The following is a 12947-nucleotide window of genomic DNA, read 5'->3' as shown; positions in this document are numbered from 1 at the left end:
GCATGCATACAAGTCCTTTGGTTGATCTCTTACCCCCCTACCTCCTGCCCCCCAACCCTCCCCGGCCTTCCCGCTGCAGTTTGACAATCTGTTTGAGGCAGCTCTGCCTCTGTATCTATTATTGTTCAAAAGTTTATAATGGTCTCTATTATCCATGAATGAGTGAGATCATGTGGTATTTTTCCTTCATTGACTGGCTTATTTCACTTAGCATAATGCTCTCCAGTTCCATCCATGACGTTGCAAATGGTAAGAGTTCCTTCCTTTTTAGAGCAGCATAGTATTCCATCGTGTAGATGTACCACAGTTTTCTAATCCACTCATCTACTGATGGGCACTTAGGCTGTTTCCAGATCTTAGCTATGGTGAATTGTGCTGCTATGAACATAGGGGTGCATATATCCTTTCTGATTGGTGTTTCTGGTTTCTTGGGATATATTCCTAGAAGTGGGATCACAGGGTCAAATGGGAGTTTCATTTTCAGTTTTTTAAGGAAACTCCATACTGTCTTCCAGAGTGGCTGCACCAGTCTGCATTCCCACCATCAGTGCACAAGTGTTCCTTTTTCTCCAAATCCTCTCCAGCACTTGTCGTTTGTTGATTTGTTGATGATAGCCAGTCTGACAGGTGTGAGATGGTACCTCATTGTTGTTTTGATTTGCATCTCTCGGATGATTAGTGACTTTGAGCATGTTTTCATATGTCTCTTGGCTTTCTGAATGTCCTCTTTTGATAGGTGTCTATTTAGGTCCTTGGCCCATTTTTTGATTGGATTGTTTATCTTCCTTTTGTTGAGTTGTATGAGTTCCCTATAAATTTTGGAGATTAGGCCCTTATCAGATATGACATTGGCAAATATGTTTCCCCACACAGTGGGTTTTCTCGTTGTTTTGTTGATGGTTTCTTTTGCTGTGCAGAAGCTTTTTATTTTGATGTAGTCCCATTTGTTCATTTTCTCTTTAGTTTCAAGTGCCCTAGGAGCTGTATCCGTGATGAAATTGCTTCGGCATATGTCTGAGATTTTGTTGCCTTTGGATTCTTCTAGAATTTTTATGGTTTCCTGTCGTACATTTAAGTCCTTTATCCATTTTGAGTTTATTTTTGTGTATGGTGTAAGTTGGTGGTCTAGTTTCATTTTCTTGCATATATCTGTCCAATGTTCCCAACACCATTTATTGAAGAGACTATCTTGGCTCCATTGTATGTTCTTGCCTCCTTTGTCAAATATTAATTGAGCATATTGGTTCGGGCCGATTTCTGGGCTCTCTATTCTATTCCATTGATCTATATGCCTATTCTTGTGCCAGTACCAGGCAGTTTTGAGAACAGTGGCTTTGTAATACATCTTGATATCTGGTATTGAGATCCCACCTACTTTGTTCTTTTTCAGGATTGCTGCAGCTATTCGGGGTCTTTTTTTATTCCAGATGAATTTTTGGAGAGTTCGTTCTAGATCTCTGAAGTATGCCGTTGGTATTTTAATGGAAAGTGTGTTGAATTTATAGATTGCTTTGGGTAGTATGGACATTTTAATGATGTTGATTCTACCAATCCATGAACACGGTATGTTCTTCCATCTGTTTATGTCTTCCTCTATCTCTTTTTTCAACGTCCTGTAGTTTTCTGAGTAGAGGTGTTTTACCTCTTTAGTTAAGTTTATTCCTAGGTAGCTTAATTTTTTTGGTGCGATGGTAAACGGGATTGTTTTTATAATCTCTCTTTCTGAAAGTTCACTATTGGTGTATACAAATGCCTCAGATTTCTTGGGGTTAATTTTGTATCCTGCTACATTGCCAAATTCATGTATTAAGTCTAGTAGCTTTTTGATGGAGTCTCTAGGGTTTTGTATGTATAATATCATGTCGTCTGCAAATAAGGACAGTTTTACTTCCTCTTTTCCAATTTGGATGCCTTCTATTTCTTCTTCTTGCCGAATTGCAATGGCTAACACTTCCAGTACTATGTTGAACAGGAGTAGTGAGAGGGGGCATCCCTGTCTTGTTCCTGTTCTTAGGCGAAATGGTGTTAGTTTTTGTCCATTGAGTATGATGTTGGCTGTGGGCCTGTCATATATGGCTTTTATTATGTTGAGGTATGATCCTTCTACTCCCACCTTGCTGAGAGCTTTTATCAAAAATGGGTGTTGAATTTTGTCAAATGCTTTTTCTGCATCAATTGATATGACCATGTGGTTTTTTTCTTTCAATTTGTTTATGTGATGTATCACGTTTATTGATTTGCGGATATTGTACCATCCTTGCATCCCTGGGATAAATCCTACTTGGTCATGGTGTATGATCTTTCTGATGTACTGCTAGATCCGATTTGCTAAGATTTTGTTGAGGATTTTGGCATCTATGTTCATGAGGGATATTGGCCTGTAATTCTCTTTCATTGTGTTGTCTTTACCTGGTTTTGATATTAGGGTGATGCTGGCTTCACAGAATGAGCTTGGAAGTGTTCCTTCCTCTTGAATTTTTTGTAGTAGTCTGAGGAGGATAGGTTTTAGTTCTTCCTTGAATGTTTGGTAAAACTCCCCTGTGAAGCCGTCTGGTCCTGGGCTTTTGTTTGATGGAAGCTTTTTGATGACTGCTTCAATTTCTTCCATAGTTATTGGCCTGTTGAGATTTTTGGATTCTTCCTGATTGAGTTTTGGAATGTTGTATTTTTCTAGGAATTTGTCCATTTCCTCCAGGTTGTCTAGTTTGTTGGAGTAGAGCTGTCCATAGTATTTTTTAACAATCATTTGTATTTCTGTGGGGTGTGTTGTTATTTCACCTCTATCGTTTCTAATTTTGTTTATTTGGGTCCGCTCTCTTTGAAGAAATGAACTATGCAATTTAAATGACAGGGTTGTCCTGCCAATTTTCATAGCTATGCTTTACAATCATTAAGATCTGGAAACAGCCCGAGTGTTCATCAGTAGGTGAGCAGATAAAAAAGCTGTGGTACATTTACACCATGAAATACTATGCAGCAATAAAAAAGATGGATCTCTTACCCTTTGAGACAGCATGGAGGGACCTGGCGAGTATCATGCTAAGCAAATAAGCCAGTCAGAGAAAGACAAGTATCACATGATCTTACTTATATGTGAAATCTAACGAACAAAATACACTAAGGAACAAAATAGATCCAGAGACATGGAAGCATGAAACAGACTGGCGAATCTCAGAGGGATATGGCGAGTGGGGTGTGAAGGGTGGCAGGAAGTGAGTAACTAAAAAATTTACATGCATATATGCATAACCCATTGACGCAGACAATAGTACAGTGAAGGAAGGACTGGGGAGGGGACAGGAGCAAGGTGGAGGGGATTTATGGGGGGAAAGGGGGATATCTGTAATACTTTCAACAATAAAGATACATTTTTTAAAAAATAAAATAAATGACCTGTGTCAAATGCTCCTGCAACATCTTCACATCTCCAAGGAGACAGTCCCACTGAAGCCTGTTTCATTGTGTATTTGCCAAACTTCATTTCTCAGAAAATTAATTAACAATTCTTTATTGTAGGTCACCAAGGATCATTTGCTGTTTTCACTTAATGACTTTTTCTGCAAATTAAAAAGAAAAGTCACATTTGACATCATAAAAGCATTTCTCTCTGCCCTGATTATTTAAATTATTATCGCTTCCACCAGTGGAGAGAGTGCTCAGCTTTTAGAGTAATTTTTTTTTTCAATGATGGAGACTGTAGTCTTAATATTGCTATGTTTAAATAGCCAACAGAAGTCCTGATTTAATAACAGGAGAGTAAGTATGATAGTTTGTCTCTTTGATCTTAGGATTTAGATTATAATTTCCTCTGACAAGAAAATGGATTTCTGTGATAGTGGTAGTTTATATACTCTTAATGTGTTTCAGATATATTTATTAAATTCTTTTTTAGAATGAATTTCCTTCGTGTGAATAAATGTCATTGTCTGGGACGTTTATGCATAAGACACATAAACAAACCTGTGTCTTATGTGTCTCACATTGCTTAATGTGAGAAATATTCAGGGTAACTTTGTATAGACTATTCAATCTCAAATTAAAAATAATGAAGTATCTTTATACAGAAATATACAAGCATGCCCTTTGCATTCCTCTTCCCACCCCAAAAAGAATAACAAAATGACTGGGTCACAGCATCCCATTCAGATTCCTGTGTCCATTTTGAGCATTTGTTTGGAAGATAAAATAAACATAAATAAATAAGTTACATGTTCTGGTCAGTCTGTTTATTGACTTCTATTATAAAATAAATTGTAATATCATGAAGAAAACATATATTTTCAGCATTGAATAATGTTTAAAGTCTGAAGGACAAGTCAGATTTCACAGTGACACACATATGTGAGAGTGTAAGAGAAAAGATGGAAGGTAGGTGAGCTGCAAAAATAAAAATAAAAAAGCCATATGTATCATTTCTACATCTCAATCTGATATAAATACTTGATAGTTGTTGAATGAGTGACTAAATTTCCTGAAAGGATTCTTTTTTTTTTTTTTAAGGATTCTGACTATTGAGTAACCCATGATCTCAGTTAGTGATTTTTCTTTAAATTAGAAGCTTTATGAATTGGATGGTCATTATAATTCTGCCCCAATATCCATAGGAAGAGAACACAATGAGTTGAACAATAAAGTGGATATTCTCATAAAACAAGTAAACTAGATAAAAAATGGGAACAGATCTTTATTACTTTATGTAAGAAAAATGTCAATATTTGACATATTGATTGTACATTAGGAACACTTGAGTTCCTACTTAGTGTAGTATCACTGAAGATAATTCATTGACTGGAAGTTGAGGGAGGGAAGAGAAGACAGTCGTCATTTGTGTGGGCAACAAAGGTAACACACATAGTTAGTAAAGCTAATGCACATATTCAAGGGGAAAATAAGACGGAGTGTGTAACAGGGAATATGGGAAGCCACAGTGCTTAAGGTTGGTCATAAGAGTTAAGCTTTAGAACAATTAAAATAAGTTATAATCTATCAGAAAATTTTTCTGAATATCACACGCAGATTGGAAGAAGTCTGAAGTCCATGATGAGAAATGGTACAGTGACAACATTCATTCTGCTGGGACTGACAGATGACCCTCGGCTACAGGTTCTGATTTTTATCTTTCTATTTCTCACCTACACCCTGAGTGTAACTGGAAACCTGACCATCATCACACTAACCTCTGTGGATTCTCACCTAAAAACACCTATGTACTTCTTCTTAAAAAATTTCTCCTTTCTGGAGATCGCATTCACATCTGCCTGTATTCCCAGGTACATGTATAGTATTGCAGCAGGTGACAAGGTCATTACCTACAACGATTGTTTCATCCAAGTGTTTTTTACTGACCTCTGTGGAGTAACAGAATTTTTCCTTCTGGCGGCCATGTCCTATGACCGCTATGTGGCCATCTGCAAACCCCTGCATTATACGACCATCATGAGCACCAAGGTCTGCCAGACTCTTGTCATTAGCAGTTGGATGTCTGGTTTATGTATCATAGTCCCACCACTTAGCCTGGGTTTAACTCTAAAATTTTGTGACTCTAACATTATTGATCATTTTACCTGTGATGCATTTCCCTTAGTGAAAATCTCATGCTCAGACACATGGCTCATCGAACAGACAGTCATAATCTGTGCTGTCCTGACCTTGAATATCACTCTCACTTGTGTTGTTCTGTCATATGCTTCCATTATCAAGACAATTTTGAGATTCCCTTCTGTTCAGCAAAGGAAAAAGGCCTTTTCCACCTGTTCTTCCCACATGATTGTGGTTTCCATCACCTATGGCACATGCATTTTCATCTATATGAATCCTACAGCAAAGGAGCAAGTGACCATTAATAAAGTAGTTTCACTGCTCATTTCTTCTATTTCACCTATGTTAAACCCATTTATTTATACACTGAGAAACAATCAAGTTAAGAAAGCCTTCAAGGATTCCATCAAAAGAATTGTTTTACTCTCTTCTAATAAAAGGAAATAATACCTTTAGACATCTCAAAAACAAGGATTCATTGCATTTTTGAAGTTTATAATCTCATATATTCTTAACAATATATACATGAGTTGCATTAATTTTCTCAACTTTTCTTCAATCAAACTTTCAGTGAGCTTGACTCAAGCCATTTTATATACTCATTTTTCAAACCAATATCATGTCAATTTATTTAAAAATATTTTTGAAAACTGATTAACTTCAGAATACTATTTTAATATTTATAAAAGTAATTCCTCGGGAAAATGTAAGATAAAATGCGTTGTTGCTCTACTCAAAATGCATACTATAGTGATATCTAAACACATGAAGAAGAGTAATTGTGTGTATAATGACAAAAAAAATGAATAATCACAAGTTAAAGTACATGTGAAAGAATGATAGCGCTTCTAATATTGGGGAAACACCGGAAAATATTACTACCATGAACAGAGTAATACTGGTTTAAATGTAGTAAATATTCAGTAGAATTTATAGCTGAAAGCATTGCAAAGTTGTAAATAGGAGATGTCGGAATTGGTAGAGCAATAATGTATAAAATGACTTGTGGGTGCTCAGAAGATTATAGACTAGGGATGGGAATTAGAGATGGCATTTTAGATCACAATGGTTTAGGTTTAGGTGAAAAGAAATTCTGTTATTCTAAATCTATTCACTAATTATAAAAATGTGAATTAGATAAAAGAGAGGAACTTATCCTTATAAGTTTGAAAAGATGAAAAATGAACATATAAATGGAAAATGTAACTTATTATGGGTAGAAAATGAAATTAATTATATAAGTTAAAGAAATTTAAAAGCTAGTTCTTTGAAAAGTCCAATAGCACAGATAAAGCCCAGTAAATATGAGAGGTAAAAAAATTAAAATACTGCATATTTTATTGGAAAATCATCAGGATACATATAGGAGAGAATGAATAAAACTATTGTGTTTTATTGATTTTAAAGTCTTATTCATATTTTGCTTTTCTGAAATGGAGATTTGTCATACATTGGCATCTACTATTGGTATAGTTCAATTGACAACATTGTCTTTTTTTTCCTTGTTTGGATTATCTACATAAAGCCAGACTTTTGTTTGTTATTTTGTGTTTTATTTTTAATGTATATATTTCTTATTGTTGATAGCATTACAGATATCTCTCGTACCTCTCCCCCTTCCCCTCTTCTCCCAGCCCTACTTAACCCTGCCCCAGGTCTTCACTACCCTATTGCCTGTGTCCATGAGTTATGCATCTAAGTATGTAAGTTCTTCGGTTTATCTTATCTCATCCCCACATTGATGTATGTCAGTCTGTTCCATATCTCCATGCTTCAGGTCTTACTGTGTTGATCAATTCATTTTTTCATTAGATTCCACAAATAACTGAGACCATGTGATATTTGTCTTTCTCAGATTATTTCACTTAGCATAATAGTCTACAGGTCCATCCATGTTATCCCAAAGGATAAGAGATCACTTTTTTACAGCTGCATAGTATTCCATTGTGTAAATGTCCCACAGCTTTTTTAACCTTTCATCTACTGATGGGTTCTTGAGCAGTTTCCAGATCTGAGCTATTATAAATAATGCTGCTATGTACACGGGGTGTATATATTCTTTCTGATTGGTATTTCGGGTTTTTAGGATATATTCCCAGAAGTGGGAATGCTGGGTCAAATGGGAGTTCCATTTTTGATTTTTTTAGGAAATCCATCCTGTTTTCTATAGTGGCTGCAACATCTGCATTCCCACCAGCAGTGAACTAGTGTTCCTTTTTATCCACATCCTCACCAGCACTTGTCATTGTTGTTTTTAATAGTGATACACAGCTTAATTGTATTTCTTACAATTGATGATGTCTAAAAATTGATAAAATTTGGCATATCTGTTCTTTATCATGATTACATATTTACATATCCTAAAAACTAAAAAAACTCTAATAGAAAACTAGTGGAACTAATAAGAGAATTTATTGTTCTAATTGAAAAAATAAAAAATATTTTAAAATCAGCAGACTGTAATAACAATAAGCAATAGGAAATCAATCAGCAAATATTATTTTAGTCACACAGTCATAAAAACTTAATTACCAAGAGAATAAATTTAACAAAAAGTATAGTGTATATATAAACAAAGTATAATATCTATTCAAAGGATATGAAATATGATTAAAACAAAAAGGCAATCAATATTCTTGGTTGGAAAATTTTAATATGAGCATTTATATATGTGTGTGTATATATTATTTACATAAGGTAGAGACATTTATTTATTTATTTGCATGTAGTCACTAAGCACATAGAATATTAAAGGAAGACAAATTTTAATGCAGGTTATCTGAAGCATGAACTAAGAGATACAATCAGAAAGATAAAGGGAGGAAAATCAAGCATGATTCACAGTGGCCAACACATGGAACAACCAAAGTATCTTTCAATAGATGATTGGAAAAACATGTTGTGGTACATACTAGTCTTATCTAATAATAAACAAACATGCAAATTGACCATACCTTCGCTATGTCCAAGCCACGCCCACCATCCAGCCCACCAGCCATGCCCACCAACCGATCCAGAGATACGCACATTAACCCAACAAAGATGGCAGAGGCCAGAGCTGAGATACTTGCGTTGTAGCCACAGCTACCATGCAAGCATCCAGGTTCTGACTGCTCCAGGCCTATTGGAGACGCAGAAGTCAGAGGAGACAGAGAAGTCCGGCTCCAGCACCTGAGGCTGGCTGCGACCTGGGAGACAAAGAAGCCGCCTGCCCCATGATCCCAGACTGCCGCTGGCCGGAGAAGCCACCTTCCCTGTGATCCCAGGCCTTAGCAGGCTGGAGAAGCTGACTGCCCACATCCACCAGCCGCATGTCCTCGGGAAGACTGAGAAGCCAGGCCCCAGAGCCTGAGGTCGGCTGCAGCCTAGGAGACGACGAAGCCGCCTGCCCCATGATCCCAGGCTGCAGCCAGCTGGAGAAGCCGCCCACCTGCAGTCCAGGCGCCAGCGCCTGTGGCTGGCTGCGGCCCAGGAGATGGACAAGCCACCCCCCCTGAGGTCCCAGGCTGTAGCCACCCTGTGGTCCAGGACACCAGCGCCTGTGGCCCAGGAAAGAGGTTCCCCCTCCTCCTACTGCAGTCATTACTTCAATATTCCCCTTCTGAATTTCTCTCCTGTGCCGCAACCCAACTCCACTTTTCATCGGAAGGATACAGAACAGAGCAGTGTTAAAAGCTTACATTTTTAAGCTGGTAAGGATGGTACTTAAACATAAATGGAAAACTCAAGTCCTTAAGGTAACAAAGGCTACAGAGGGAGGTGGACAGGGACAGGGCAAGACATATTATATCCAGCAACCCATACGGGGACTGAAAACTTTGCAATGATGACAATTAGTGAAGATAAGAATCAACTAACATAGTTGACAGGGACAATTCTTCCATCTTTGAAAATATCTACATCAAATCTGTTTAAATAGATTTCCATCTGCGTAATCTAACACATTCTGACAAGACCACCACCACCAATGTGGTCAGTGTTGTGCTGATAAATGTTTAACAGCTGGCTCTCAATCAAAGAAAACGAAGCTCTGATTTATACTGTCGGCCAATTTCTGTGGCATAAATTCTCCATCCAAGGCTGATTTCAGCTGCTAATGTGATGCTACTAAATGCAGAGCTGAGGAGAAACATGCAGTAATACACTATTACATTCCACCAGAAAGACCCAAAAGATATAAATAATGTCAAGAGTCAGAACAGTAAAGTGTAGTAACTAATTGAGGGGTGATGAATTTAGAGTATGTATTTCTTTGGTTTTAATGTCATTTATTCACTTTTAAGATTATATAATTTAATTTTTAATAATGAACATGTTTAACAACCAGCTTACAAAATTCCTGAAAATTTGTGAGCCAGTAAAAGCAGGCTGTAGCACAATACTGAGTGGAGTGTAATGGTTAAATGCCAAGGCTCATGGATTTGAAACGAGACTCAGCCACTTTGGGGTTTTACTGGTCAAGTTACCTGATCTCTCTATCCCTCGGGGTTCTCATCTGTGTCATTATAGTACCTACTGTGTAGAGTTGTTGCAAAGATAAAATGAAATCTGTGTATGACACAGCACAGTACCTGAAACAATAATTCACTCAATTTGTTATAAACTGTTACTGCTTCAAAACGTTGTTGACAAAATTACTCATGCTGAAAGAACGAAATTTTATTGATGAGAAAAATGCCTTATTTTGTGATCTACATGGAGACAGTCAATTTTGCTTCCTAGGCAGTAGATGGTAATCTACTACTAGAAACCGAAAGGGGAAAATGACTTCAATCAACATGATTGAGGCAATGTATTATTAGCTGGATCATAACGCAGAGAGGATGCCATACATTCTGGGATACATCTGCAGTAAGAGGCTTCATCTCAGGTATTAATTCTGATCAACTAAGCATCAGACTTAAGATGAGTGGTGAGAAGGATTCTGTGGCTGTTTCTAGACTTAGCAGGAATAGAACTTTAATACATAAGCAACAGTTACTATGGATAATGATGGCAAGAAAAAACACACCATGATCTAAACTAATAAAAGAGAAACATGCAAATCCCCCGAGGGCTCCCGGGCTGCCAGAGGGATGTATGACTGCTGGGGAGCGGGCCTAAACCAGCAGGTGGTCATCCCCTGAGGGGTCCCAGACTGTGAGAGAGCACAGGCCGGGCTGAGGGACCCTCCCCGAGTGCACAAATTTTTGTGCACCAGGCCTCTAATATATATATATATATATATATATATATATATATATATATATATATATAACAGAATACTACTCACCCATAAGAAAACATTAAGTACTGCCATTTGCAATAACATGGATGGACTTGAAAATATTATCCTAAATGAAATAAGTCAATCAAAAAAATCTAAGAATCATATTATTTTTCTCATATATGGGATATAAACAGAAACTCATAGACACAAACAACAGTTTGGTAGCAACCAGAGGGAAGAGGGGTGGGTGATTAGTAAAGGGTAGAGAAGTCCAAATATATGGTGATGGAACATGATTTGGCTTTGGGTGATGGACACACAATGCAATATACAGATGATGTATCATAGAAATGTACACTTGAAACCTATATAACCTTATTAACCAATGTCATCTGAGTAGATTTAATTTTAAAAAAGAAAAGGAAAAAAAATATTGCTTGTACAATCTCACTGACATGTGACGGTTTGGAGATTATATATATATATATATATATATATATATATATATGTATATATATATATACACACATATATATACATTTTTTTCTTTTCAAATAGATTTCCATCTACAAAATCAAACATCTGCTACCAAGGAAAAAAGATGTTATAATTTATTTTGTTAATTCAGGATAAAAATGCCAAAAAGAAACCCCATTTGAACATGTAAATGTTACACTGTATACAATGAAATATTATTCAGCCATAAAGAGAAATAATATGCTATTTGCAACAACATGAATGGATCTTGAGAATATCGTGCTAAGCAAAATATGCCAGAGAAATTTAAGAATCATATGATTTCATTCACACGTGGGATATAAAACTGGAAGAAAGTTTGACAGCTGTGTGGATTCCCAGATACTTGTATAACATATCAATGGGAGACGAGGTCATTACCTATAATGCTTGTGCCATTCAAGTGCTTTTTACCGACCTCTGTGAAGTAACAGAATACTTCCTTCCGGCGGCCATGTCCTATGACCGCTGTGTGGCCATCTGCAAGCCCCTGCATTATGTGACTGTCATGAGCAGCAGGGTCTGCCAGATTCTTACCATCGATTGTTGGATGGCTGCTTTATGTATGATGATCCCACCACTTAGCCTGGGTTTACTAGTAACTCTGAAATTTTGTGACTCTAACATGATTGATCATTTTGCCTGTGATGCAGTTCCCTTAGTGGAAATCTCATGCTCAGAAACATTGAACAGTGACAATCTGTGTTGCACTGACCCTGATAATGACTCTTACTTGTGTCATTATGTCATATGCTTCCCTTATCAAGACAATTTTGAGATTCCCTTCTGTTCAGCAAAGGAAAAGGCCTGTTCTTCCCACATGATTGTGGTTTCCATCACCTATGGTACATGCATGTTCATCTATATGAATCCTACAGCAAAGGAACAAGTGACCATTAATATAGTAATTTCACTGCTCATTTCTTCTATTTCACCTCTGTTAAATCCATTTATTTATACACTGAGAAATAAGCAAGCGAAGAAAGTCTTCAACAACTCCATAAAAATAATTGCATCATTCTTAAGGAAGCAAAATAAACTAGCACTCATAAATTTAAAATAAAAAATAAACCTGTCCGTTGAAGTTCATAATTTGTTTACCTTTTAATAATCTATATTTCAGTTATATTTCATTTGTCAATCCCCTTTAGATTTGCTTACATTGTACTTTAGTCAATTCTCTCCTTTAGTTTTAACCAGCTTCTTGTAGGAGATTTGTCTCAGTAAAACAATGAAAGTATACTTCTCATAAATTCATTTTTAGGTAAATATAACCCCATATAACTCAATGTTATAGTATAATAAAAGTCATTCTTTAGTCTTCCACAACATAGCATAATGCTACTGATTGCTGTGCTCACATTAAAATGCTACTAAATTTCAACTAAGAACTAACATTTTATAATAAAATACTGAATAGGATGAATGCTGGCATTACAAGGAACAATTGAGAGAAAAGATAATAGCATTTCTAATAGTCTTAGGAAATACATTTTTGAAAAACATGCTAGATAAAGACTCACAAATATTCTTTTGATTTAATAGCTGAAAGTGAAGTTTAAAATGTGGGTTACCAAAAGGTATCAGAGATACAGATTTAACAGTTATGAAGATGAAAAATTCCAACTATGACCCATGGATTTCCAGGAAGGTAAAGAATAGAGGATGGAGAGGAGGAGAGGAG

The 12947-nt window shown here is 36.5% G+C and overlaps 1 protein-coding gene and 1 pseudogene across 2 annotated transcripts; both read left to right on the top strand.

Moving 5' to 3' along the window:
- Positions 1-5037: 5037 nt before the first annotated feature.
- Positions 5038-5985, top strand: LOC308513070 (olfactory receptor 6C2-like; the record flags this gene model as incomplete). Its single annotated transcript, XM_081082868.1, has 1 exon — positions 5038-5985. One exon carries the CDS (start codon positions 5038-5040, stop codon positions 5983-5985), a length of 948 nt encoding a protein of 315 aa, XP_080938994.1.
- Positions 5986-8849: 2864 nt separating this feature from the next.
- On the top strand, positions 8850-12326 carry LOC308513908 (olfactory receptor 6C2-like; annotated as a pseudogene). Its single transcript has 2 exons — positions 8850-8979; positions 11578-12326. The product of its transcript is annotated as an olfactory receptor 6C2-like (transcript).
- Positions 12327-12947: the final 621 nt, after the last annotated feature.

The sequence above is a fragment of the Myotis nattereri genome, assembly GCF_964212035.1.
Source record: "Myotis nattereri genome assembly, chromosome: 2".
Lineage (NCBI taxonomy): Eukaryota > Metazoa > Chordata > Mammalia > Chiroptera > Vespertilionidae > Myotis > Myotis nattereri.
This window is presented reverse-complemented; position numbering and strand designations above follow the sequence as displayed.